The following is a 27,015-nucleotide window of genomic DNA, read 5'->3' as shown; positions in this document are numbered from 1 at the left end:
ACAATACGTCAAACTCTGAAGCGGTCACTGAGTCGGCTGTCAAACCTTTGGCCAGTATGCCGCTATGATACAACCACTCTGGTTGCTTTTTATTTTCATTGGTACTTTAAGACTCAAGAATTTGTTTCTAACTTCTCCAATCAGAAAAGAACATCCAACAATCATCGGCTTCTGTACTCAATACCTTCCATGCAACTCCTACAAGGCGCCATCTGCATTCTGCATTCTGCACTCCGAGCCCATCTGCTCAACTGGAAAGGCCGTTTCCATCAACACCACGAGAGTCCCGACATGCAGACGCCATTTTCGTCAGCGACACAAAATGGCGGCCGAAGAGGCGGCGTTCGGCGAGTGCGCGGGCGCGCCAGTTTTGTTTACCGACCGCCATGCTGGGGAGACTGAAGGCGAGGAGGCGGTGCTGCTGCGGCGCGTGCGCGCGCAGGCGCCCTATGAGCGCGGCAGTGGCGAGTCTCGGCCTGACCGCGGAGGGGCGCTGCTCCTTAGCACGGAACTGCAGCAGTAGCAGCGGGGGCGCGTTGGCTGAATAATGGCGGAGCGAATGGGGTTGCTGCGCCTCGAACAATAACCACAACTGCACGAACTTAATTCAGTTGGAGGCCGCGGACCGACTCGCTCTAACCTGTAAGCGCGACGGGAGCTCCTTCTGTAGAATTGTCGGCGCACACGGGACTACGGCGATGGACGAGACGCTCGGCTTGGTCGGGAAAAGAGTGCTGCTTCTCTTCAAGGATCCCGCCTGCTCATCCGCCGAGCCTGACCGTGACCAGCAGCGTGAATGGCTACGCGGTACTGTGCGGGCGGTCCGCGGCTTGGAAGGGGTCGGAGCGAACGCTGCGGGCTCATCGGCTTTGTCCGTAAGTTGGCCCACTTCTTCTTTTGCCAGCCCCGATTCCGTTGGGGCTTGTGACCCGCGCAGGGCGACGAGCGCTCCCCTTCATTATTTGAACAAGGGAGAGGACGAAGACAGGGAAGGGAGTTGCTTAGCCGCTCGAGCCTGCGGGTTTCTACTTGTCGCCGGGTTGTTTTGGCGGTCGGCGCTCGTTAGGAAAAGCCGTGGATCTGGGGCCTTGTCGTGGGGGGTTTAGTGAGACAGCGTGCAGAAATCGACTGCCGAGCCAGGGGAGCGAAACGGACAAAGACAATAGCCTGGGGGCGGGTGCTTGGAGCCCCGTGCACCTGGCGGGCGAGTGGCTGCTCCGGACTGGTGAACATGTAAACAAACACACGGGCAGTCGAGGCGGACGGCAGGTTACCCGCGGAGACCAAACGTGCGCCTGGCTCGGAATGGTGGGGGGCTTTGTGGTCAGCATTAGTGGCGACTTCCAGAAATGGGCCATCGCCGGCAGCGCCTGGAAATGTGTGGAAGTGGTGGCATGGCGTCCCGGCTGGACAAGGTCCCTAATGTGACCAGCATTATAGCCCAGTAGCCATAATACAAATATGTGCGCCGGGGGGTTGGTGGCTGTCAAGACTAAATACTAGAAAAGCCCAAACACACTTTCAGATCGCCAGTGAGTTTATACCAGCATGACAAAAGGCAACGTCGAAGGAGTAAAGTGCACGCCATCGTGAGGTGCTCCACCGGTGCCTTCGTGCCCACTGCGTGGCAGGTCTTGAACTGACAGCCTTGTGTGGTGAACGCCGCGCGCTTGACTTGGGGATCCCAGAGTGGCCAACACGCGCTTCTCTGACGTCACATCAACAAGGAAGTGAGCACCACGAACATGGAGGCTTTCTCATCGGGTGGTGCTCACTTTCCAAGTTTAGGTTCCACGGCGTGCAGGGCTGAAAGTTGGAGGCATCAACAGCATGTTCAACTTCCCGCATATCCACAAATGCCGCCTCGCGCTCTGAAAGGAGGAGACGAGGACAAAAACGGCAGGTGTCACTTTTCGTTCATGCTGTGTTTCCCCAGTAGGTGCTTGTGGAAATTTCATAATGGGAGGTGGTCATTAATACTGAGTCTAATCTGTATCAAATCAACAGATTTAAAAGCAAAATTCTCTGAAATTCTGCTATTCTTGTACCCAACAACTAGTGTGCCAAACGCTGTCATCAGTGTTTGAGAGAAGGGGGCATGTGACCCAAACGGTACAGTTTAAATGAGCACTGCTAAAATGTGACCACGTTTCACGAGGCTGAACATTTAACCTGTTACTGCCAGACGCATGGAGTGTTCTTTAGTATTAGAAGTCTAACGTCTGATATGGTTGGCACTGTTGTCACATTTATGGTTTGCTAAAAATTGGGAGTGCTCTCCCCTCGACTTTCTCATGTGCTCTGATATGGGGATGGATATTTGAGGAGTAAACTGCAAGACAATGATTCTGTTTTTATATTATGTACATTAAAGAACCATCAATAACAAATCTAATTAATAATATATTGAACAATTATCATAAAGTTGAATAAATGGGTTAATGGAAATAGCCCAAAAGTTGATAGAAATCTACGTGTTGTACCTAATACTTGTATGCAAAATTTGGTTGACCTCTGTGAAAGCGTACTCAAGTTATCGTGTTTACACAGACAGACAGACACACAGATGTAATTCCAAAAGAGGTATTTTTGGACTCGGGGAGGTCTAAAAACGTTGAGATTCATCAAACTCTCGACATCATATCTTCAGACGATTATGATACTTTCCCTATACTTGATACACGAGAAAGTAAAAAGGGCAACTTGGGCCCTCTGTATCTCCACACTAAATAAGCCACATGAGATCTTTCCGATTTTGACAAGTCTTGTTCACCCGAGCTCCCCATGCATTCAGTGCATATTTGCATGGTTTTGCTTATAGTGTTTTGCAGTTATTCCCCAAAAGCGTAGCACAAGTCCTTTGGGCTTTAAGCCCAAGCGTGCAGTTAGTGAGAAGGTAAAGGTGTTGGATAAACTTTGTGCCATTGTAATGAGAAGTTCACATCCTCCTGAGGTGAGTCTGGAGTTCTTGTTAACAGGATAACAAATGGACCAGCCGGCTAGAGGTTAAACATCAACTCGTCTGTGCTGTGCTCCCATACACCAAATCCCTTAGGGATCAAGCAGCGCACAAAGCAGACATCGCCAATTGATTATTTGAAGCCGGTGCGTCCTTCACGATCTTCAATGCCATCCTGCAGCCGTTCAGGACAGGTGATGTTGAGCCCTCGCCAGTCTCGGGCTCTTCTGACAGCAGCGAATACAGTTTTTAAATGTTCTCACAGAACTCTGGGGTATGACTAGTGAGAGAAAAAAGTTTTTTTTTGTATGTTACTGATTGAGTTTTTCTGTACTGCATTTTATGGCTTAGTTCATGATTACTGTTTTGTGAAAAGTGTAGATTGGTAACGATAGTGTTTTGTTTTAGAGAATTCCATGAAGAAAATTGTATTTTGAGCAGTCTCTTACAAATGATTATGTACTGCTCAAACAAAATGAAAGGAACCCTTTTGAATCTGTGCATAGCATCAAGTCAGCGACACTTGTGGGCTATTGATCTGCTCAGTGAAGTAGCAGAGGGACTCGTTCATCAGTTTCAGCTGCTTTGGTGCACTAGGGGGACCACGATGAGACGACCCCCAAAACAGGAATGAATGGTTTAACAGGTGGAGGCCGCTGACATCTTGTCGGACTGTTTTGTCACTCGTGTTGCATTTGGCTACGGTCAGTGTCACTACTGGTAGCAGTAGTCCAACTTCTCCCGGATGGCACATCAATACATGCCTGTCATTGCCAGAAGGTTTGCTGTGTCTCCCAGCACAGTCTCAAGTGTATGGAGGAGATTCCAGGAGACAGACAGACAGGCAGTTCCTCTAGGAGAGCTGAACATGGCCCCTCGTAGAAGGTCCTTAAACCCATCAGCAGGACCCACTGGTATCTGGTCCTTTGGGCAAAGAGGAACAGGATGAGCACTGGCAGAGCCTACAAAATGACCTCCAGCAGGCAGGCAGGCAGGCAGGCCACTGGTGTGACCAAACAATCGGAAACGGAGTTCATCAGGGTGGCCTGATGGCCCGACGTCCTCTAGTGGGCCCCGTGAAGCTCGGGTGGTATTTGCCATAGAATACCAGAATCCTCAGTCCCCCAATACCTCAATTCCAATAGCACACCTCTGGGTGGGACATTATGTTTCGGTCCATCAGACACCTTAGCCTGTCCAGGAGCTCAGTGATGCCCTGGTCCAGATCTGGGAGGAGATCCCCCAGGACACCATCTGTCGTCTCACTAGGACGTTGTCAGGCATGTGTACCAGCACGTGGGGGCCATACAAACCACTGAGTGTGACTTTGGCAAAATGGACTCGCCTGCCTGCCACATCATTTGTTCCCTTTGATTTTCGAGGTGTCTTTGAATTCAGCCCTCTGTTGGTTCTTCATTTTCATTTCTATCCTTTCATTCCTCACACATCACCATATCAGTCCATAGCAGTCGAGAGAGCCAGCAGGAGATCTGATGTTCTGTTGGTGTGTTTTCAAAGTGTGACTTTAATTTAGCAGTTTAGCTGTTGTTGGTTGTGTGCTTCCCTTCAGTTTTTATGTATTAACATTCATGACTTCAACTTTCGCATCATTTCCTAGGAACGTAATCCCTACAAATGATGAGGATTGACTATTTACAAAATATACAGCTTGACCGGGCGTGACGTTAATCTGTACCTAGCCCTTCCAACCTGCAGGGAAAACATGGGGATTGGTGGCAGAACTGGCACTACAGCCACCATAAAAAAAAAAACAAAAGACCTCCCAGTGTTGCATTCCATCTGAACTGGTGTGGTGCTGAGGTGTCGCACGGCTGCACTTGGGTCCTAATCTGGGATCCTGAGTCGGTTTGTCATGTGGTGGGTGCAGCAATGCGTTGTATCAGCAGCTGCTCCTCACCTCTGTCCCTCTCTCTCTTAACTTTAAATAGAATAATCATTTTATGATTTACATGTTTTATAGTGTTAATTGTGAAATAGGAAATGATTTTTGTAATATAATGAGCGCTCAACCGGCTGCAGCTAAACGGTACCATCTTTTAAAATCATAATATGAGACTGTAGACGTTTGAGTCGAGGTTTCAGTTGATCTAATTAATTTAGGAATGTCATGCTAAGCCTGTGATGCCGAATGAGATGCCCAGAATCGGTGGACAGGTGCAGAGTAACGGAGGAGGTTGCTGTTGTAGTTTGGTGTAAGGCCTTAGAACATTTTAATAGATACCTAGAAAGTTTTACATTTAATCCTGTAAGACACGGAGAGCCAGTGAAGGCACAGCAGGAAGGATGTGATGTGCAGCTGGAGCTGTGATAACACATTAGGGAGTTACAGCAGTTGATGTGGCGTATGATAAAAGCAGGGACAAGTTCCTCAGTGTCAGAAAAGTAGTGGCTCGATTGAAAAGGAGGGTGTTACAGTCAGACATATCATTTTTAATGTGATTTATATGAGTAGAATAAGAATGAGAGGAGTTAAACAAACAAAAAAAAAAAACACACCAAGACTCCCTATGGAAGAAGGTGTGATGATGTCTGTCATCATCACGAGTGATTGAGAAGGAGCTCATTTTCTGAAACTGAGCTTTAGTGACAGTTAACTGGATTTTGGTTTTGTTGCATTTCATTTTGAAGAGTTACATTCCATCCAGATTTTATTTTTGCAAAGGAAACTCTGACCTTTTAACACATAATTTCAGTACGTCTGGGTATCATCCATGTAAAAATCTTGAGATGTCTAGCCAGCTGAGCTATGATCCAGTCCTGTCCATAGAGTTTACCTCTCATCAAGTGCTTCCCATTCAAAGCAGACCCCTCCATGGACATTTTTTTTTTTTTTTAAATTCATGTTAATTTATTAATATTGACATCTGTTACTGGACAGGGGTGTGTGGCACTCCCTCCCGATGTCTCTGCAGAAGGACAGAGGTCCAAGTCTTTAGCGTTCTGGACGCTATCCAGTGACCTGAGATGAAGACTGGACTCCTTCTTGTGTGTCTCTTCAGAGGGTCCTTGGGTCCCGCTGGTTTGACTTTGTGTTGCTCACAAATGAGTCCCAAATGAGGCACACGACCTGCATTGTGAGGGAGTGTCAGTTACGGCACTACGGCCAAGTGGCGAGATTCGCCGAGGGTGATCTGGCTCACAGGATTGTCATTGTTGAGGACCCAAGCGGCTGGACCAGGCCAAGGGGACACCCATACCTCATTTGGCTGTGGCAGATACCTGGGAATTTCTGAGGGTGCACTGGACTGCATGGTTGCCTGTGGGGTTGTGAACCAGAATCCTGAGCTGTTTCGTTGTGTGGTGTGTGTGGCAACATGCTATACCAGTGCCAGCTCGCCAACCTGTTAGGCCATGAGTTAAATTAAAACAAAAGTGGGTTTGAAGACAAATTGCTGTCAAATCAGATGTTTGCACTTTCTTTCTGTTTTGATTTGTTTGTCTCTCAGTTTATTTTGCAGTGGTGCTCTTTATTAAAAGTAGTTTCTCAGCGGTTACACTTTTGCAGGTGTAATGTTTTTAAATTAAATTATTGAACATCAGTTATTTACACAAACAAATCTTGGCAGTACATGAGAATAGATGTTTTATTTGTCACCTCAATTTAGCCTGTGGCAGACTGGCATATTCTCTAGTGGTTTCTTTGCCTTGAGTCGTCTGCTGCAGGAGTTGGCTCCATCTCCCTGTGATCTGTAGACCATGCTGCTTCAGAAAGTGGACGAATGGTTAGCTACTCCCTAGAAAATGACCGTGAAGGAAGTCAAAACTCCGCTCATTCGCCTCACTCTGTACACAGGACAATAAGGACCCCCTAAACCCCTTGTAGAGCTGCACTTGGAGGTCCAGGGAAGTCCTTCCTACTGCCTGTCATCTGACTTTCTACACGGGTCAGCATTGTTTTTAGATCGAAACTGTTGAATGTTTAATGTTGCTTCAAGCACAAAGTGTCCATCTTTGAAATTTGGAAAGCCTCTTGCGTGTTCTGTCTTGTGTATCTGAATCGTGTGCAGCTTTTAAATTGGGAAGACAGTTTGTTTATTATGTCTCGTCCTTCCCAGTTCACTTGATTACAGAGGAGCTGTGTATAGTGCAGTTAAAAAAGAGAGAAGAGTGCCATAACCTGAAGAACCGCAATGTTTAAAAGAAGAAATCCAATGGGAAAGTTTCAGAGCTTGATGAGATCTGCTGGCTGTTCTGCTGAGGATGTTGGAGTTGAGTTTGAGCGAAGTTACAGATTTAAATATTATTTAGGGGGCCGGCTTTTTGCTGTTAGGTGTCTTTTGTGTTTTTTTATTAAAGTCGTGGCTTAATGTTATTTATTTTAAGTACTTAGTTGTGTTCTTTTATGTCGATGTAGTAATTGTTTGTAGTTTAACACGCGTGTCAGAGCCCAGCTGGCTACTCAGATCGGCGTGTGCAGGTTTTTTGTTTCAATCGCCACCTGCTTTTAATTTTAAACCCTGTTTTAATTAAGAATTGCATACTCTTATTTACTGCTTCAGTCCTCTGTTTTTGTTATTATAGAATGGCACAATAATACTTCACTTTTTATAGACATGATATGATTAAATGTTCCAGATTCCAGAGTTTTTGCTGTCGTTTATTTTGCAATGTCAGTTTTATTTAAGCAGTTAATGTTCTTGTTATTTTGGATACATCTCTGGGTGGGGTGGACTCCTTCTGTCCCAATAGTGTCCGTTAACAAAGAACAAGTGACAGGAGTGGCTGCTTCATTGTCATTTCTGCTTCTGTGATGATCTGCACACAACTGATTATAAAATAAAAAGAGATCAGGATAGCTTAGTCAAACTTTTTAAATTCCTTTAAAAGCAAGTCGGCTCTGTTTTGCGTTTCTGGGTTGACATGATAAACTGTTGGAAATCTCGACATGCTGATATCTTAAATTAAAATAGGTGTCCCAGTTAATGTCAAGAAGTGGTTGAAACAAACGCCTGCATCTGCTGTGGTCCTCCACTAAGGCACCAGCACACACATGAAGGACAAACCTTCAAATGGAATGAATTTGTCGAGGCCTATGGGAGTCGTAGAGGCAAAGTGAGACACTCGCACACGGGCCAGTCTGGCATGGCCAGGTACTCTTTGGGCACGTAGTACGGAAGGCTGTTACTGATCGTTGACATGACTTTTTTGTGTGCTTATGCCAAGTAACTTGGGCAGAGTTCATGTAAAGAGCAGTGCACTTAGAGAGGCAAGGGAGCTGGCCTGTGGGAAGACATTCAAAATCGCCCAGTAATAAGATACAAGGCTGTAGCTCAAAATAGCTGTGAAGTTAATGGCCTAAGAAAATAACAAAATGTTCAGATATCGCTCAGATTTTTTTAGTTCGAGCTCTTTGTAAATGACGGCTTTCCTAGGAGCACCTGGCATTTTAATTGACTGCCACGCAGCAAGCTTCTTGTTGCAGATGGTCGAGGTCGTGCAGTTGGGTGAAATAATTCGGCCACAATCAAGTCACTTGTCTTTTAGTGTCCCCTCAAAGACCCCCAAGTAGATATCCAGCTTGTCCTCTCTGAAAGGGGTGGATTTGAATTTGATAAATTGTCTGCTTGGAGTTCTGTGTAGAACACAGGAGTCTTTGGAAGTGCATTGCCTTTATGGCCATTCATTTTTGAAAGGAGCTCAGTGCACGTTCTGCCCAAACACACACACACACACACACACCCAGCTTAAGGTTCAGCAAGGTGACTTAGTGCCATCTCGTACTTTATACTGGATTGTGTCAGTAAAGTAAATGTTGGCTTGTGGGTGCAAACAAGAAAAATCACAGCCTAACTCTAGAAGCAGCATCAGCGTACATTGAACTTTTAACTCTGTGGACATCTAATGGAAAATTATGTGTGTCATGAAATCGCACATCTAGGACATAAGTGGTAAAGAAATCCAGACTCGGTAATGGAAGATTTTTAAAAGACTGGAAATATCTTTGTGATAAAAGAGCACTAGCCAGTAGGGCTTCACAAATGAATGCGGTTACAATTTCAGGTGCAGTGATACGCTAGTTACCAAAAATGGCGATTACTGCATTGCATGTCGTACTCCTGCTCGGTCAGTGAGTGAGGTTTACCAGTTACAGCAAGAGAGTATTGTAACCATTCAGAAACATTTTCTAAGTGTGAGCACATTGGAGAATCAGAGGCTCTTGCATCATATGACTAATTGTAGAGGACCAGTAATGACGCACTGCTAGAACGATAACGTGCAGTGAATCCACTTGACTTGTAGTTTTCGTCCTCCTCCTTTCTCTGTACGTTTATCATTCCTTTGCTCAGAGGTTGATGCGCTTGTTCCTACCTCAGCAGCTCTTCCTTTCTCCACCCTAGCGGCCCGCTTCTTCTCTTCTTTTTGAGTTAAAACTAAACAAGTCTGTGTTTGTGTTGCAATTACTTAGTACGTTTTTCTTAATTTGGCACTAAAGTCTTAAATGATTTAAGATATGAAGAGGTAGAGGAAGTGACGGCGAAGGTGGTAGGGATGAGAATGGTGCCCGTACGCATGTGCTGCACTGCCACTTGCTGCCGAGAGTTGATTCTACAATAAAATAAAAAGTAGAATAACCTTGGAGGTCGATCATCACTGCGAAAGCGAACAGTAGACGTCACGTGGTATATGTGTACCAAATTTCAGATCAGTAGTTCAAATGGTTTGCGAGCGACAGGTGATTTACAATTCTGGACAGATAAACAGACAGCCACTGTAGCGTATTATTATATAAGAAGATCATGCAGAACACATGGGCCCTAAGAGAGTTGTAAGTAATACTGAACTAAGATTACTGTAACGCTTTTTACATGTTTTAGTACCAAAATGAAGAGAATCGACTAATTTGAGATTATTAGTTTGTAATATTTGATCAAAATGCATACTATAGAAACTTTGACAGTACAGTACTACACTTACACATTTATTGAGCCATCTAAATGTCAACCACATCTTCTAGTGTGTGAATGAAAGCTAACTAAGCAGCACCAAGTCCCAGTAACGTTAGGTCTGCGACACAGCTGACAGTTACGTGTGGTGTATCCGGCAGGCCACTGAAAGCAAAGCCAGTTAACAGCAGACATGACTCTTTTATTTTCTTAAAAGTTTTATAAAGTAACAAGTTCCAGGGTAAAACACGCCATCTCCTCCTGCATTTCTTCTGAAGTTGCATTGCGTTCAGTTTATTTCATGCTAGCTGTTTCCCACGGCTCCGCTGGCATAGTAGTGAAACAGGACAAACTTTAAAAATCACGAAACAAAAAGGTATCGTTAGCTAAGCGGAGGCGAGTTACTCTCGGAAACGCAGAGGTGGACTGCCTCTCTCTCGGATTAGCGTGAATGTGTCACTCCTGCTATATAGTGTGTATTATATAATTATATATATTATATTTTACTATATGCTATATTATACTATGATTCTTAGCACGATGATTGAAGTCACAAAATCAACCAGAATGTTCAAGCAAATTCTAGGAAATAATGGCAATCTAAATCTGTGAAGTAGTTCTCTCGTGAAAAGTGGACAGACATACAGACTGACGTTGGATTTTATTTATTTATACATATACATATACATATATATATATATACAGTCATGTGAAAACATTAGGACACCCTTTGAAAGCATGTGGTTTTTTGTAACATTTTTAATAAATGGTTATTTCATCTCCGTTTCAACAATACAGAGAGATTAAAGTAATCCAACTAAACAAAGAAAACTGAAGAAAAGTCTTTTCAAGATCTTCTGTAAATGTCATTCTACAAAAATGCCTATTCTAACTGAGGAAAAAGATAGGACACCCTTGCCCCTAATAGCGAGTGTTACCTCCTTTGGCTGAAATAACTGCAGTGAGACGGTTCTTGTAGCCATCTACCAGTCTTCGACATCGGTCTGAGGAAATTTTACCCCACTCCTCAATGCAGAACTTTTTCAGCTGTGAGATGTTTGAGGGGTTTCTTGCACGTACAGCCCTTTTCAAGTCACCCCACAGCATCTCAATGGGATTCAAATCTGGACTTTGACTTGGCCATTCCAGGACTCTCCATTTCTTCTTTTCAGCCAATCTTTGGTTGATTTACTAGTATGTTTTGGGTCATTGTCATGTTGCATGGTCCAGTTCCGCTTCAGCTTTAATTTTCTAACTGATGGTCTCACATGTTCTTCAAGCACCTTCTGATACACAGTAGAATTCATCGTGGATTCTATGATGGTGAGCTGACCAGGTCCTGCTGCAGCAAAGCAGCCCCAAACCATGACACTTCCACCTCCATGCTTCACAGTTGGTATGAGGTTCTTTTCTTGGAATGCTGTGTTTGGTTTACGCCAAACATGTCCTCTGCTGTTGTGTCCAAATAATTCAATTTTGGACTCATCTGTCCAAAGAACATTATTCCAGAAGTCCTGGTCTTTGTCAACTTTATCTCTGGCAAATGTCAGTCTGGCCTCGATGTTTCTCTTGGAAAGCAAAGGTTTCCTCCTTGCACACCTCCCATGCAAGTTAAACTTGTACAGTCTCTTTCTGATTGTAGAGGCATGTACTTCTACATCAACAGTAGCCAGAGCCTGCTGTAGTTCTCGAGATGACACTTTAGGGTTTTTGGAGACCTCTTTTAGCATCTTGCGGTCTGCTCTTGGGGTGAACTTGCTGGGGCGACCAGTCCTGGGCATGTTGGCAGTTGTTTTGAAAGCCCTCCACTTGTAGACTATCTTCCGGACAGTGGAATGGCTGATTTCAAAATCTTTTGAGATCTTTTTAAATCCCTTCCCAGACTCATAGGCTGCTACAATCTTTTTTCTGAAGTCCTCTGACAGCTCTTTTGTTCTCACCATGGTGCTCACTCTCACTTCAACAGTCAGGAGCACACCAAACTAAATGTCTGAGGTTTAAATAGGGCAAGCCTCATTCAACATGCAGAGTAACGATCTACTAATTATGTGCACCTGGTGTGATATACCTGTGTGAGATCTGAGCCAATTTAAGAGGGAATACATGTGAGGGTGTCCTATCTTTTTCCTCAGTTAGAATAGGCATTTTTGTAGAATGACATTTACAGAAGATCTTGAAAAGACTTTTCTTCAGTTTTCTTTGTTTAGTTGGATTACTTTAATCTCTCTGTATTGTTGAAACGGAGATGAAATAACCATTTATTAAAAATGTTACAAAAAACCACATGCTTTCAAAGGGTGTCCTAATGTTTTCACATGACTGTATATATATAAAATATATAGAGAGAGGAGAGATGTTCAATGGAAATTGAAATGGGTCGGAAACAAGCAGCACTAATTGCAACTCTTGTGGTTAACTAAAATTTTGGAAACAAGATTGAACATAACCATCCACATTACATTGGTGATGAATTCAGACCGGAAACAGATTCTTGCACACTGAATACTTGGATGCCACTGCTCAAGGTCGGAGAGTCGCTCAGTCCTTATGGGGCTTGCAGAAGAAGCAGCAGCAGCAAGTTTGGAAAATGGTGCAGCCATCTTGAACACCGTTGCTGTCAGTGACTGATGCAGACGCCAGTGCTTTGGTCATAGGCTCTGCTTGGCGGTTGGTGAGTGTGATGTGACATTTAAAGTAAAGACTGTGCTCCAGTGTTGCCGTGTCTTATTTAGGATGATGTGTAAATGTTGTGCAAGCAGTCTAAAGTCTGACTGTCTACCACACTACTTGGTCGGTGTTCTCCGTTAAAGAAAAACTTTCTAATGTTTACGTGAAGTTTACTCTTCACAAGTTTCTAAATGTGTCCCCCCTGTGTTCTTGTTGAACTCGTTTTAAAGTCACCGTCTCGGTCCACTGGACTCATTCCTTCATCATTTTAAACACTCAGTCAGGTCTCCTCTTCATCTCTGTAAAGGCTCAGCTGTTTGAATCTTTCTTCATAGTTCATCCCCTGTAGCCCTGAATCAGCCGAGTTGCTCTTCTCTGGACCTTCTCTGACGCCGCTATGTCCTTTTTGTATCCTGGAGATTAAAAGTGCCCACAGGACTCCAGATGACACCTCACTGGGTGGCTTTAACATTAACTTCTCAAAATCTCCAGTGCCAGTAACCAGAGGGTCATTACGTGCCTGCTTTGATTTTACATTCACATACAACTTGTGTGTTCTTAATTCAGCAGACCCCAAATTAACATTCCCAGTTAGTATTTTCACACGGTTTACATTTCTGACTGGTGGTGATGGCAGGTTTTTTTAAACGTAATGTAAAAAAAAAAAAAAAAAAGGATTGATGGTGCTATAACTAAATTATTTACTGTATTAAAATTATTTGTCACTGTGGTTGTAACAAGTGTGTTGTACCTTGTTAAAATAAGAGACATCATTTCATATACTAAATTTAAAGTTCTTAAACTGCCACATACTTGGGGGGTCAATACACCCCTGGATGTTGCCGCACTTTTTAAGGAAGCGTCACAATTCACCAAGGAAAAGTGGAATTTTTTTCATGGAAAGAGCATCACAATTACTGTAACACTCATCATTTTACACACTGCCGATGAACTGTAAATCTATTATGGTATGTTCAAGGTGCCAGTGATGCCATTGAGGAAATTCTGCAGATCACCAACTGGGCCAACTGCTCTTGAACTGGCTGCACGCAGAGGCCAACACTGACGCTCACAGGCTAGTTGAGTGCAGCGACTCAATCCCAGGGACAGTGACGCTGATTGGCTAGGTGGTGCCAGTGGTCACAAGGGGGCTGCTCAACGAATGTAAGGCCCGGACTGCTCCGCTCCGGTGTGCTGGCAAATTGCATTGGGATCTGACTATAGCTGGTTCTGGCGGTTTAAGCGTTTAACTAGCCGAGCAAGTAAAAGTTTCACAATAATAATGTTTAAGCAGTTCCCTGCTAAATGGAGGTACTGTACCTAAACAAATTAAAAAATATGCCTGCCATTGTGTTATTAATCAAAATAGTAAAATATCCATGGCATTAATGGTCACTTATTACTTTTGTGGTGTGGAGACGGCCTAATATTTGTTTTTTAAAGCCTTTCTTAGAGACATTTGTTCTTTATAATGAGACGGATGATATTAATTCAAACGCTGCCTGTTTAATGCGCTATTGTCTGTTTAGTTACTTGTGAGTGACTTTTGCATGCAGAGCCACATATACGTCTGTGTTTAGAAAAAAACAAATCTAATTATCACTTAAGTGCCATAAACCTTCTGAGAAACGTGTTTGTCTTAAACAGAATTCATAGAATTGCTTCTGCTTAACAGACTGTCATCTGACATTCTGGCTTTGCTCGTATATTTGTTTTCCGATCGCAGTTTATTTGCAGCAGTCCTCTAGTCCAGCCAGGGCTTTCTTAATCTTTTTTTTTTCCCCCCCCGTTGAGGCCCAGTCCTACCCATCTTGGTGTCTTCAAGAACCATTACTTGTTGATGGCCATAAGGGGACGGTGGTCACTCTTGTAAAATCGCTACCGATTGTTGGTGTGGAGGAGCCACGATGGATCTGGTCACTCATGGACAGGGGTGCCCACACTTTTTCAGCTTTGCGAGCTACTTTTAAAATGATCAACCTACATTAAAATATATACTCGGCAAAAAAAGAAACGTCCTCTGACGTTCAACTGTTTTTACTTTCAGTAAACTTAATGTGTAAATATTTGTATGAACACTAAAAGAGTCAACACCATAAGACATCAACTAAAAATGTCTCACAATGTGTCCCTGAATGAAGGGAGGCTCAAAATCTAAAGTACCAGTCAGTATGTGGTGTGGCCACCAGCTGCTTGAAGTACTGCAGTGCATCTCCTCCTCATGGACTGAACCAGATTTGTCAGTTCTTGCTGTGAGATGTTACCCCACTCTTCCACCAAGGCACCTGCAAGTTCCTGGACATTTCTGGGGGGAATGGCCCTAGCCATCGATCCCGCTCCAGGGTACAGGCCTCGGTGTAACGCTCATTCCTTCGACGATAAACACGAATCCGTCCATCACCCCTGGTGAGACAAAACCGTGACTCATCAGTGAAGAGCTCTTTTTGCCACTCCTGTCTGGTCCAGCGAAGGTGGGTTTGTGCCCATAGGCGGCGTTGTTGCTGGTGATGTCTGGTAAGGACCTGCCTTACAACAGACCTACAAGCCCTCAGTCCAGCCTCTCTCAGCCTATTGCGGACAGTCTGAGCACTGATGGAGGGATTGTGTGTTCCTGGTGTGACTCGGGCAGTTGTTGTGGCCATCCTGTACCTGTCACGCAGGTGTGATATTCGGATGTGCCGATCCTGTGCAGGTGGTGTTACACGTGGTCTTCCACTGCGAGGATGATCAGCTGTCCTTCCTGTCTCCCTGTAGCGCTGTCTTAGGCGTCTCACAGTGCGGACATGGCAATTTATTCAGCAGTCCTCATGCCTCCCTGCAGCAGGCCTAATGCACATTCACGCAGATGAGCAGGGACCCTGGGCATCTTTCACAGTCGGTAGACAAGTCTCTTTAGTGTCCTGCGTTTTTAGAACTGTGACCTTAAATGCCTACTTTCTGTAAGCGGTCTTAACGACCATTCCACAGGTGCATGTTAATTAATTGATTAGGGTTAATTGAACATGCGTGGAAAACATTGTTTAAACCCTTTACAATGAAGATCTGTAAAGTTATTTGGATTTTTAAAACATTATTGTTGAAATACACAGTCCTGAAAAAGGGACGTTTCTTTTTTTGCTGAGTGTATGTGTGTATATGTGTGTATATATATACATATACATATATACACACATATATATATATATACACACTGAGTATACTTTATACATAAAATATATGTTGTCGTACCTTGCATAACTGAATAACCTTTATGTCACAGTAACAGTTCAGTACACTTATGGTCACTACAGTATTTGGATTTAATAATCTTCATGTAGGGAGAGGCTGACTCGCATAAATAAGTAGAGCCGAATAATGCAGTCAAGGAGGCAGCACATTTCCTCATGTCTGAGTACTTTTCCTCTGTCTTAAGTTCCAAAACTGTCCAAGAGCCCCAGATTTCAGCTGAATGTCACCTGTAGTGTCTAAATCTCATCCTCCACTGTAGAGGAGTTTTAGGTGAAACAGTGGTGTAATTTCTGATGCGAGTGAATCACCTCAACATCTTCCCTAAATGCATAGCACTTAAGTGTAGCGATTGGCTCAAATAAATCTGTGTCTTGAAACCGTCTGTCAAAGTCAGACAGACAATTTTCAGTCTGCTCTGTGTAGCCTAAGCTGTCAAGTTGCGCCCACGTCTTCCATTGCATCTCCAACTCTGACGCAAGGTTTTCGATGTTCCCCAAATCAAGGCGCTGCAGCTTTGAGGACAGATGTTGTATTTTTCGTTTGAAAGCATTAACTGAGCTAATCATACTGACCAGATTGGTTTTCTCTTTTCCTTGCAGCTATAAATTAAGCTCATTCAACATGTTGGTCAGATTGGGAAAAAAAATGCCAAGTCTAGGTGCCATTGATCGTTATTAAGTTGCTTGTATTCTGCATGTTTAATGATGAGGAGAAACTCCTTTATCTCTGGCCAGGGGTCTTGAAATCTCAGCAGGAATTTCTCCCTACCATCTGTCTCAACGAAGGCCTCTTTTATCATCTCTCCATCTTGGAAGGACTTCTTATGCTTAATGATCGAGTGGCTCACCTGGAACGATGCTTTGGTGTGTCTGCCTTTGCTTTTGAATTCAGCCGAGTGAAAAATGACGGCTGTCCGCCTAACTGCGATTTTAGTTCCCTCTCCTTTCTCTTTCTCAGATCGCTTCTTGGAAGGACATCAGTTTTGTAGTTTTTATGAACAGTTCCAAAGTGCCTTTCCACATTTTCCTTCTTTGGAATAGCAATGATAGATTGACAGATCAGACAAACTCACTTCGATTGTGACATTGTGAGATAAACTAAATCTTTTTCCAATTCCACATCCAGCCCAGAGACAACAATTTTTTTAAAATCCTTTCTTTAGTTGATATAAATTGGAAGGCTAACTAGGTCACTTAGATAGCCAGAGTTTTGCAGTAGCTTGTGCGTTTGATCGTGCATGTGGGATGACCAGTGTGTTAGAAGAAAAGAGATGGCAGACTGGGCACCCTGTATGTCAATCAATAGGGAGGATATATGATAGACTAACATTTAATAAAAGATTTTTTGAACACAATGCGATCTACCTGAACTGCCTAAGGTCACAATACATTTGACTTTGTGCTTACTTCTTCACAGCTGAACTCATTAACCTCCTTAGCGTTAGGCCCCCTGCATCACTTGAGCCGTAAAAAAACGAGCTAGAAGCGTTGGTCCTGATTGGCACTCTACCAGCGGTGTGATGCGTCTCACATAAGGCACGAGGATTACAAGTGCCACAGCGGTACTGCTGAGTGGTACTCGTGCAACAGTATGGGCATGGCTTGTGTAAGCGTCACACCCCAGCGTTACCCAGGCAGTGGTGTAGACGCGGCGTCTCCTCGCCTAATGATGGCTTCTCGTAAGAAACGCCTGTCAGCAGTGACGACGAGGTGAATGTGTCTTCAGGCAGTGAAACTGAAAGGGATGTTGATCAGTCGGAAAGTGACGCTCACGTCACACGCACATGTGCTGTTTAATGTTGTTATTATTATTAATGATCATTTTTATGACTTGTCTTTATTACACTTTGTACTTTTAGTGTTTTGCACATTTTAATAGTAGAAAGATGAGATGTAATAAAAATGTCATTTTTCAAGCCAAAGACTGCAACACTTTTTACATTTTTTTTTTTTTTTTTACAAACTGTAAATGCTAAGGAGGTGATCTACTGCCACTCATTTGTACTGTCATCGGCCCTTTAGTTTTATGCAGTATTGGGTGGCAGGGCGCTGGAGCTAACGCCATGATGGACCTTGACTGGTCAGCATAAACGTGATAAGTAAGCCGCACTTGTGCCTCAATAATTGGAGTTGCTCTTAAGATAAAAAAAATGAGTGCGCAAGGAAGACCTTCTTATTCATGTGAGTAAAATGTGACGCAGACGGAGCTGATTGTTTGCTGACAAAGCTGCTCATTTGTTTTTGTTTTATGGAAAATGAATGTAAGTGGTTAGGGTTTGAAGTTGCACTGAGCTTCATGAATATGGTGAGGTGAAGGTAAATCAAGAAGGTGAATGACATCGAACACACCGTTCACAGTGACAAGATCTAGCATAATGTCACTAGAGAGCGGTGAGAAGGTGGTGTTAAAAATGTAATTCAGATGTGCAGTTAGGCTGGGGAACGTGAAGCAAACGAGTTAAGACAAAAACAGCCAGTTTAATGGCCGTTGCCTTCATTGGCCCGCAGGTGCCTTTGTCTCTTTTCATGGTCTTGCACATTTTAGAGTCGGACTCCTTATGTGACCCTCCTTGTCTTCGTCGTCGTGATCTTGGCCTTGTCCCTTCAGTCTCAATGTCGGAGCACTGGCTCCATTAGTCATTTACACTCCAACCTCTTTCTCAACACCACACCACTCATCCTTTCATTTCTCTGCATCTTTTTATTTATTTACTTTTTTGCCTCTAGGAAATTCCACACCTTCACCTGATTGTCTTCTAAGAAAAAAAATCTATAACTTGGCTCTTTGATGAGTATAAGAATCTCTTAGCATTACCTCAATGAGAATACCTGAACATATATACATACATATGTGAGGATATCAGAAATGAGGGCCCCTTTGGTTGGCTTGGTCTCATTAATCTCCAGTACCAAGATGAGGTGGCACCTTATTTTATTGTAGCAATACAAACTTGTTATAGGCTGTCACCAATGTAGCGACGTCCTCATAATGTAAAGGTAGCTGAAACTGCCTCAAGTATTGATTGAAATGTTGTGACGGCATTCTAGCAGACGTTGGGCAGTGAAGAGTAAAGCACGAGTTAATTGGTTGTATCTGAAGATGAAGATTGGCTCAGTCACCCAGACGTTAAGAAACACCAATCTTGGGGTCGTCGCACTGTCCTTCAGAAGTATTTGTTAGGACACAGCTAGGCAGGGCGGCTTGACGGCAGGAGTTCATCCGTAAGATTGGACAGAAACAAGTTATTCAAGGTATGAAGATTTGCTGTACTATTTTTGGAATTAATCAGTCTTTATCAGAAATATCTGTTGCGTCATAAGGTAATTAACAATGTTTTGCCTCATACTGCTTTAATATTTCATCCATCCATCCGTTTTCCACTGCTTAGCCGGGTCGTGGGGTAAGAGTCTTATCAGTGAAGCCCTTGCGTCCTTTTCCCAGGCACACTTGACAACTCGTTCTGTGGGAAGCCCAAGGTGTTCCCGGACCACCTGAGAGATGTAATCCTCCTACCGCGCCCTGGGCCTTCCCCGGGTCTCCTTCCAGCTGGTTGTGTTGGCAAAACCTCCACAGGGAGGCGTGCATATCCTATACTTTAATATTATATTGCATGTTGTTTAAGCATAATGCTTGTTTGAATTGAATACAGTGTTAGTGTAGCACAGTATGTAATGACACAACTGCTTCAGTTTATCATTTTGAAGATTTAATAAGATTGTGAACTTAGAACAGTGAAGTGAGTAACCGGCCACTGATATGCTGCTGCAGAACGGTTTTATTATTATATTATTAAATGAAATGTGGAGCAACTATGAAGCCGTCAAAATGTAAACCTGTCCTTCCTGTTTGAGCTTGCGCACATTTTCCTTTTTTGTAGCGCCTCTGATAACTGAATAGTGACTTTTTCTTAACCTCCTTAGCATTAGACCCAAGCATCACTCGGGCTGTGAAAACAGTGCTGAAAGTGTTCGTCCCAAGTGCCACTTGGGCAAAGGTGTAGACGCGTCTCGTGTAAGACCTGAGGAGTACTTGGGCTGTAAAAGTGCCAACAGCATTACTGCCTAGTGTCACTTGGGCGACGGTATGGGCGAGTCTTGTGTAAATGTCAGGCCTGAGAGTTACCCTGGCAATAGTGTAGATACGACTTTGCTTAGTCTCATAATGGCGTCTCGCCAGAACACAGAGGTGAGTCGGACTTCATGGCGGTGAAACTGAAACGGTCAATGAATCTGAAAGTGTCCATTGCACTTGTGAAGTGTGCTGCTCATATTCTGAGGGGCGTTCACACAAGTTCTCACACTTGTATATGTGCCTGCGCCACCACCACCTACTCAAAGCATCATGAGGCTCCAACAATGATGGATGGATTAAAAGGCAGAAGTCTACGTGACCGTCATCATCATCAAGTCCTTCAGTGAGAACCCTAAATCCAAAGAGGACTGTTCATTTATGTGAGGTAGAATGTCCAGAGGGGTCTGGGCCGGTGGTCTCATGGTCTGGAATCTCTACAGATTATTTTTCTCCAGCCGTCTGGAGTTTTTTTTTTTGTTTTTTCTGTCCCCCCTGGCCATTGAACCACCTTACTCTTGTTCTATGTTAATTAATGTTGACTTTATTTTATTTTCTTATTGTCTTTTATTTTTCTATTCTTTATTATGTCAAGCATTTTGAGCTACTGTGTGTATGAAAATGTGCGACAGAAATAAGTGGTGGTGTTGTATATTTTCGTTGGAAATGGTGAAGGCAAAAACATGTTTTGCTGATACAATACAATACAATTTATTTTTGTGTAGCCCAAAATCACAAAAGTGCCACAGTGGGCTTTAGCAGGCCCTGCCTTTTGACAGCCCCCCAGCCTTGACTGCCTAAGAAGTCAAGAAAACCCTTGTAGGGAAAAAATGGAAGAAACCCCCAGAAAGGCAATTTAAAGAGAGACCCCTTAACAGGTAAGCTGGGCGTTCAGTGGGTGTCAAATAGAACAGAAGAACTCCTCAATACAATATAAAAATAAAAAATAAAATTATGATGGCATTAAAAAGTTGGCATAACGCTGGGAAAATGACATCACAAAGGAAGGTGACTGTAGAAATGTGATGTCATTTGATTTGGAAATTCTTAATAAATAATTAAAGTGCAGAAAGTCCCTTGTAGTATTAGTAGTATTGCTTGTATCATTAGTATACTTTCTACACTACTAATAACACCCAGTCACAAATTTCTTTTTATGTTAATTATGCCTTGTAGTTTGTCGTGATGACTGAAAAAAGATGAAAAACAGTTTGATGTGCTAGCCAGTGGTGACCAAACAAAGTGTTGTGTGTCACGTAATCCGTGTGTCCATTATCCAGTCGTATGCTCAGACGTGCAACACACGTGTATTGTGTCTAAAATATTCATCGACGCTTCCGCAAAAGTCAGCCCACATTAAACAGGGAAGGTCCGCCTCCCTCCTCATTGATTGGTCAGGAGTCTTCTCTCCAGTTCAGACAATCAGCCCCACGTGCCTCATGTTGCCCGTTTAAGATGTGGCACATTCAATGCCTGGGCTTTGCACGTCGTTAGCATATCACTAGATAGGGACTTGCGACACAAGCAGTGTGAGATTTTTTTTTTTTTCTGATGTACAGCATTGGTCACCATTGCCTTGTATTATATCAAACATTTTTTTTTTTAATCTCCGTTTTAAATGATTACAGTCGATTACAAATTTTCCTTGCCTACCTCTGTGGGGTACATAACAAAAAAATAATTGTTGGGTGGCGTATTCCTTTAAACTTTGATTGTGAGTGAAGTGGTGAGAGCAGATTTAAGGAATTCCCCAGGACATGATGCTTGATTGTGAAGGCACTGATCTTTGGGCCGTCGCACTGACCTGTTGTGTGACCCTCATCACTTCTTTTACCTTTCTTGTGTTTTTTTTTTTTAGTTTGTAGATTGTACCTACTTTTTAAATATGATGTACTGTACTTGTATCACATTTTGTGGGCCGTCTCTATAACTGAAAGGCCTTGTTTTTGAATAGATAACTGTGCCTTATGCTAACTTTTGATGTGCTAGCATGCAATGGGAAGTCAAGCGAAGTGACACCTTGTATTGGCCAACTGAAGAGAGTCCAGTATGCAGGCTGCTTTCCAGGCGGCTCTGGCGCCTTCTCCTTCTTGCTTGAAAGCACTTTACAGTTTCTGGTGTCAAGCCTTTTGCTTTTCTGCACATCAGTTTCAATGACCTTCTCTGTCTATGACTATCAAAAGTGATATTTGTTTTCTTCTGGAAATGTAAAAGAAAACAATTGATCAATAAACGCTGACCGTCAATTAGAATTAAGACCTTTCAGAAATGAACAGAACACCAAACCACTAATTGTATTGTTTTTGTCAAGTAATCGGTGATGTTAGCTGTACATTCATGCTTATCGCAGCTCGCTGTGCCTTATGAACACACGTGAGGTGACGAGTGGTGGCAGCCTTAGTGGTCGTTTGGACCTGAAATTCTGAAAAAGTCCTTGAAGGCCCCTTCTGTGAAATGCTTTTTCTTTCTTCCTTCCTTTGGTGGCGTGATGTGCCTTGCTGTCCTCCCAGCATATTGTGGGTCACCTCCATTGGCTTGCGAGTCGGCCTCTGTTGCTTGGTTTGCACCTTAAGTGTCCAGTATATTCAGTTTCATTTGAACCAGAGTGCCGTCTTTACTCCTAGTGATCTTTTCATCTTATTATCGATGTATGCAGTATATTCAGCGGCTCTGTCTACTGGAGTGTAGCTTAGCATGTCGTCATATCTATGCCATCTTTTGGGTGAGGCTGGACGAAATGCTTTGTTGTATTCTATTATGTACTAGCCATGGGGTCCTAGAAACGAAATAGAAAATTGACTGAAACGTAAAGATGTCAGGTAATTGAAAGGAACTGCTCCGGGCTTCTCTCTCCCAGGAGGGTCTGTTTTGCTGACGCGCTCGCCTCGCTTGTGTTATTAGTGGCTAAGCGAGTTGTCTGTTTCCTCGGTGGCGGAGCCCTTATCCCGACTCCACCGCACTTCCAGGTTGGACAGACACACACACACAGAACGCATAGACATTTATTTATATGAAAAGTATCCATATATATCAACGTTTATTTCTGCATCCCCGATATATTAATTGTGATTGATTACGGTTCCAGTGATTATTGCCTTCCATTTAGTAATCCACTTTGTCAGGTACTTACTGGCATCTGTGCTGAATGCATTCTGATCCCCAACGACGTCTTCTAAAAAGTGTGCCTTTCTTTGTCCTGTTTGGGGAAGCTTCCAGAAGAAATGAGAAGTATAACAAATAGTGAACCTAAATCACCTTACACGTTTTAATACCAAAATGAAGAGAATCGACTGTAATTTGACATCATTTTGTTTTCAGTAGTGAGGATGTTGATCAGAAAAGTGTGCAAACTGTGTGAGAATGAGAGCTAAGTGAGCAGCACCAAGTTCCACTAACGCTATGTCCACAGCACAGGTAACCGTTACCTGTGTACACTGTGATGCAGTTCTGTGTCCAGCAGGCCATCAAAAGCAAAATCAGGGAACAGTGAGTAGTCATCTTGTTTCACTTATCAAAGGACAAGGCTCCAGTTAAAACTGTGCTTAATGAAGGTTTTAAAAAATTGAGTTCAACCCTCTCCCACACTTCCTCTGAAGTTGCATTGTCTTTACTTTATTACAAATGGATATGAAACAAGTGGGACTTTATGTAACCAAAGCTGATTTGTGGTTGACTCAAACTATTGAAACATGTCTGAACACAGTCCTCCATAGTTCACTAAACTGGTGAGTTTATGCAGATGAGCAGATGCTTATAAAGAGCAGGAACAGAGAGAGACGTCACGGCTCAAGGAACAAGAGTCACACTGGCTGTCGCTGGCCCAGACTCGACTGCACCGAGACATTTACAAGGAAGTACTGCATATGCATACCATGGTACTTCTACTGTTGTAATATTGCCATGTCTTAAATATGAGAATACTCTGTATAAATACTGTGTTGGTATTAGAACATCCTAGACAAGAACAGGCCATTCTGCCCAACAAAGCTCGCCAGTCCTATCCACTTACTACTTCCAAAAAAACATCGTTGAGTTTTGAAAGTTCTTAACGTCTTACTGTCTACCTCACCCCTTGGTCGCTTACTCCAAGTGTCTGTCGTTCTTTGTGTAAAGAAAAACTTCCTAATGTTTGTGTGAAATTGCCCCTTAACAAGATTCCAACTGTGTCCCCGTATTCTTGATGAACTCATTTTAAAATACAAGTCGTGATCCACTGGACTAATTCCCTTCATCATTTTAAACACTTCAGTCAGGTCTCCTCTTCATCTCTGTAAAGGCTCAGCTCTTTTAATCTTCTCTCATAATTCATCCCCTGTAGCTCTGAATCAGCCGAGTTGCTCTTCTCTGGACCTTCTCTAGTGCTGTTATGTCTTTATGGAGACCCAAACTCCACATAGGACTCCAGATGAGGCCTCACCAGTGTGTTATAAAGCCTGAGCAGAACCTCCTGTGAACTTGTACTGCACACATCAAGGCGCTATATAACCTGATATTCTGTGAGCTGTTATAATGGCTTCTGAACACTGTTGGAAAGTCAATAGCTTAGAGTCCACTGTGACTCCTAAATCCTTCTCATAAGGTGGACTCTCGATTTTCCGACCGCCCATTGTGTATTCAGACCTCACATTTTTACTTCCTATGTGTAATTCTTTACATTTCCTGACATTAAATTTCATCTTCCACAAATCTGCCCAAGCCTGTCTGCTATCCAAGTCCTTCTGTGACGATATAACGGATTCCAGATTATCTGCTAATCCTCCTATCTTGGTATCATCTGCCAACTTAACCAGCTTGTTACTTATATTTCTATCTAAATCATTTATATTTATTAAAAATAGCGCTGGCCACCACTCTTAACATTGGCCAATTCTGATGAGGTTCCTCGCACCATCACCCTCTGCTTCCTGTGTCTGAGCCAATTCTGTACTGATCTCCACTCCACACCCTTAACTCCCACTTCTCTTAATTTGATGCCCAACCTCTCATGTGGCACCTCATCAAATGCTTTCTGAAAGTCCAGATAAATAATATCATAAGCTCCACTTTGATCGTCTCCTTTTGTTTCCTCCTCATAGAATTCCAGCCTGTTATTAAAATGCGACCTCCCTCGTGTTGCTCCATCTTCTCCTTAATAATTCCTTCCATTAATTTTCCTGTGATGCCCGTTAAGCCTACTGGCCTGTAGTTGCTCTGATCTGCCCGCTCACCCTTTTTATATGATGGGATGATATTTGCCTTTTAAGAGCTCAGTGGTAAATATGATCTGGTCCTGGTGATTTGTGTGATTTCTGCCTATTTAATCATCACAGCACTTCTCTCTCCCTCACCCTGTACAATTTCCAAATCCCTCCGCACCTCCTTAGTAGTCCCTGTTACCGCTCTGAGGTTATCCACTTGCTCACTTGTCTGCTATTTCACTGTCTGTATCTTTTTCTTTTACTATTCCTGATGCACTTCATGTTCTCCTTGACTGTCCTCTTACTATCTAAAGAATCTCTTATGGTCGTCTTTCTCCTTCTCTTCTCTATTCCTCTCCAGCTGTCTTTTCGCCTCCCTGATGTCCTTCTTGATGGTTGCCCTCCTGTTCTCATACGCTTTACGATTCACTTTGCACTCATTAGTCTTGTATGCCTTATTCATCTGTTTTTTCCTTTGGAACTTTTTTTTTTTATTTTTATTAATCCATTGTGGACTTTTTTAAAATTTCCTATAAATTCCACTTTTAGTTCTGTATCTGTCCTGCATTATATTTTTAAACGTGTTCCACTGCTCCTCGACTGTCTCCACACTTAACAGCTCATCCCAGCCCGTTGTCCTTAGAATTTGTCGCATTTCCCTACCAAAGTTCCACTTAACAATTTTATTCTTTGCATCTGCACTCTTACTAAATACTGCGAATTGTATGATGTTATAGTCGCGTGACCCTAGTGGTCCAATCACCTCTACACCCTCAATTCTATCCTGATTATTACAAAACACTAAATCCAGGCAGGTGATCAGGGGAGTTAACGGGTATTTACAGTTGACACTTTTAACTTTGATGGTGCTGTGTTTGTATTGTTGCAGTTTATATAAATGACAAGGAAGCAGCATGTACTGGTGTGTTATTATCTACACACTTCTTCGAGTTGTTGTATGTTGCTACATTCACCTCAGCTTTTCAATGTGCTGCCGGTGCTGCCTACAAAGAAAGAACGCCTTTTGAATACGGAGTGCGTGTAGCTGCAATATTAAAATCCTCGTGCCAGATAAAATGAACGTAGATTGAACTTTGTTTGTCCCCAGGGGATAATTTGGCTTTTTACAAAAGCTCATTGAATAAATACACACACACACACCCAATGTTCTGAGTACACACCAAAATGACAAAAAGAGTACAATTAAAGAAGAACTTCTGACTTGGTAGTCCCAGTGAGGCGCTATACAGGCATATTGCTGTTGCTATAAAGGACCCCCAGTTGTGTTTCTTCACACACGTCTACGGAATAATTAATGTGCTGAATGTCTCAAGGTTTGGTGTGTCACACAGAGGATGTGTAGCATTGTTCATAATGGCACTCAGTCTTGTCTTCATTCTGTCCTTCTCTGTGACCTCCAGGGGGTCCGGAGTGTGTCCCATACCTAATCTCGCCCTTCTAGCTTATCGCTTCAGGGTCTTCTCTTGTAGTGAAGGTGCCGGCCATCACAGAGTTAATGGAAGATGTGACGGATGTCGCTGCCCACATTAAAGGAATAATAGCCTGCTCTGCCCTTTCTTCTGTAGTTCCTCTGTGTTCTGAGACGAGTCCAGGCTGTCATTGATGTGGACCCTCAAGTGCACGTCCGCTCCTTGAGTAGTGACCGGACACAGAGACTCTTTGGTGTGGTGAAAGTCAGTACGCAGTTCCTTGGTTTTGCTGATGTTAAAGGTGTACTCGCACTTCTCGCAATTCTTTCCATGGCTGAACACGTTTTTCCACATGTAACTCTGCAAGGTCTAGTTCATTTGACTAATGTGATCGCTCTGTGCCAGGGCAACTGTACCCTGCTGTGGCCCACTTGGAAGAGGTGAGCCCGAGCATGGTTCAGTAGCATTCAGGAATGGTGTGATGACTAAACGTGCCCAACAGACATGACGTCAATGATACGACAAGTTGGAGAGTGCAGTTCTCACTTCATTCAGTAACATCCGAGTTCTCACCTCACCCA

At 43.2% G+C, this 27,015-nt stretch overlaps 1 protein-coding gene across 1 annotated transcript in view; it reads left to right on the top strand.

Annotated features, from left to right (window-relative positions):
* Positions 1-419: 419 nt before the first annotated feature.
* The window catches only part of LOC120542670 (lysine-specific demethylase 3B-like), a gene marked incomplete at its 3' end in the record, with an annotated part of 65,348 nt that continues 38,752 nt past the window's right edge, over positions 420-27,015 (top strand). Inside the window, exon 1 of the mRNA XM_039775275.1 lies at positions 420-875. Coding sequence (XP_039631209.1) covers positions 699-875 — 177 coding nt within the window. The remainder of the gene's footprint in view (positions 876-27,015) is intronic.

Source organism: Polypterus senegalus, chromosome 13, assembly GCF_016835505.1.
Source record: "Polypterus senegalus isolate Bchr_013 chromosome 13, ASM1683550v1, whole genome shotgun sequence".
In the NCBI taxonomy this organism is placed as follows: Eukaryota; Metazoa; Chordata; class Cladistia; order Polypteriformes; family Polypteridae; genus Polypterus; species Polypterus senegalus.
Note: the sequence above shows the minus strand (reverse complement) of the source record. Positions and strands in the feature narration are given on the sequence as shown.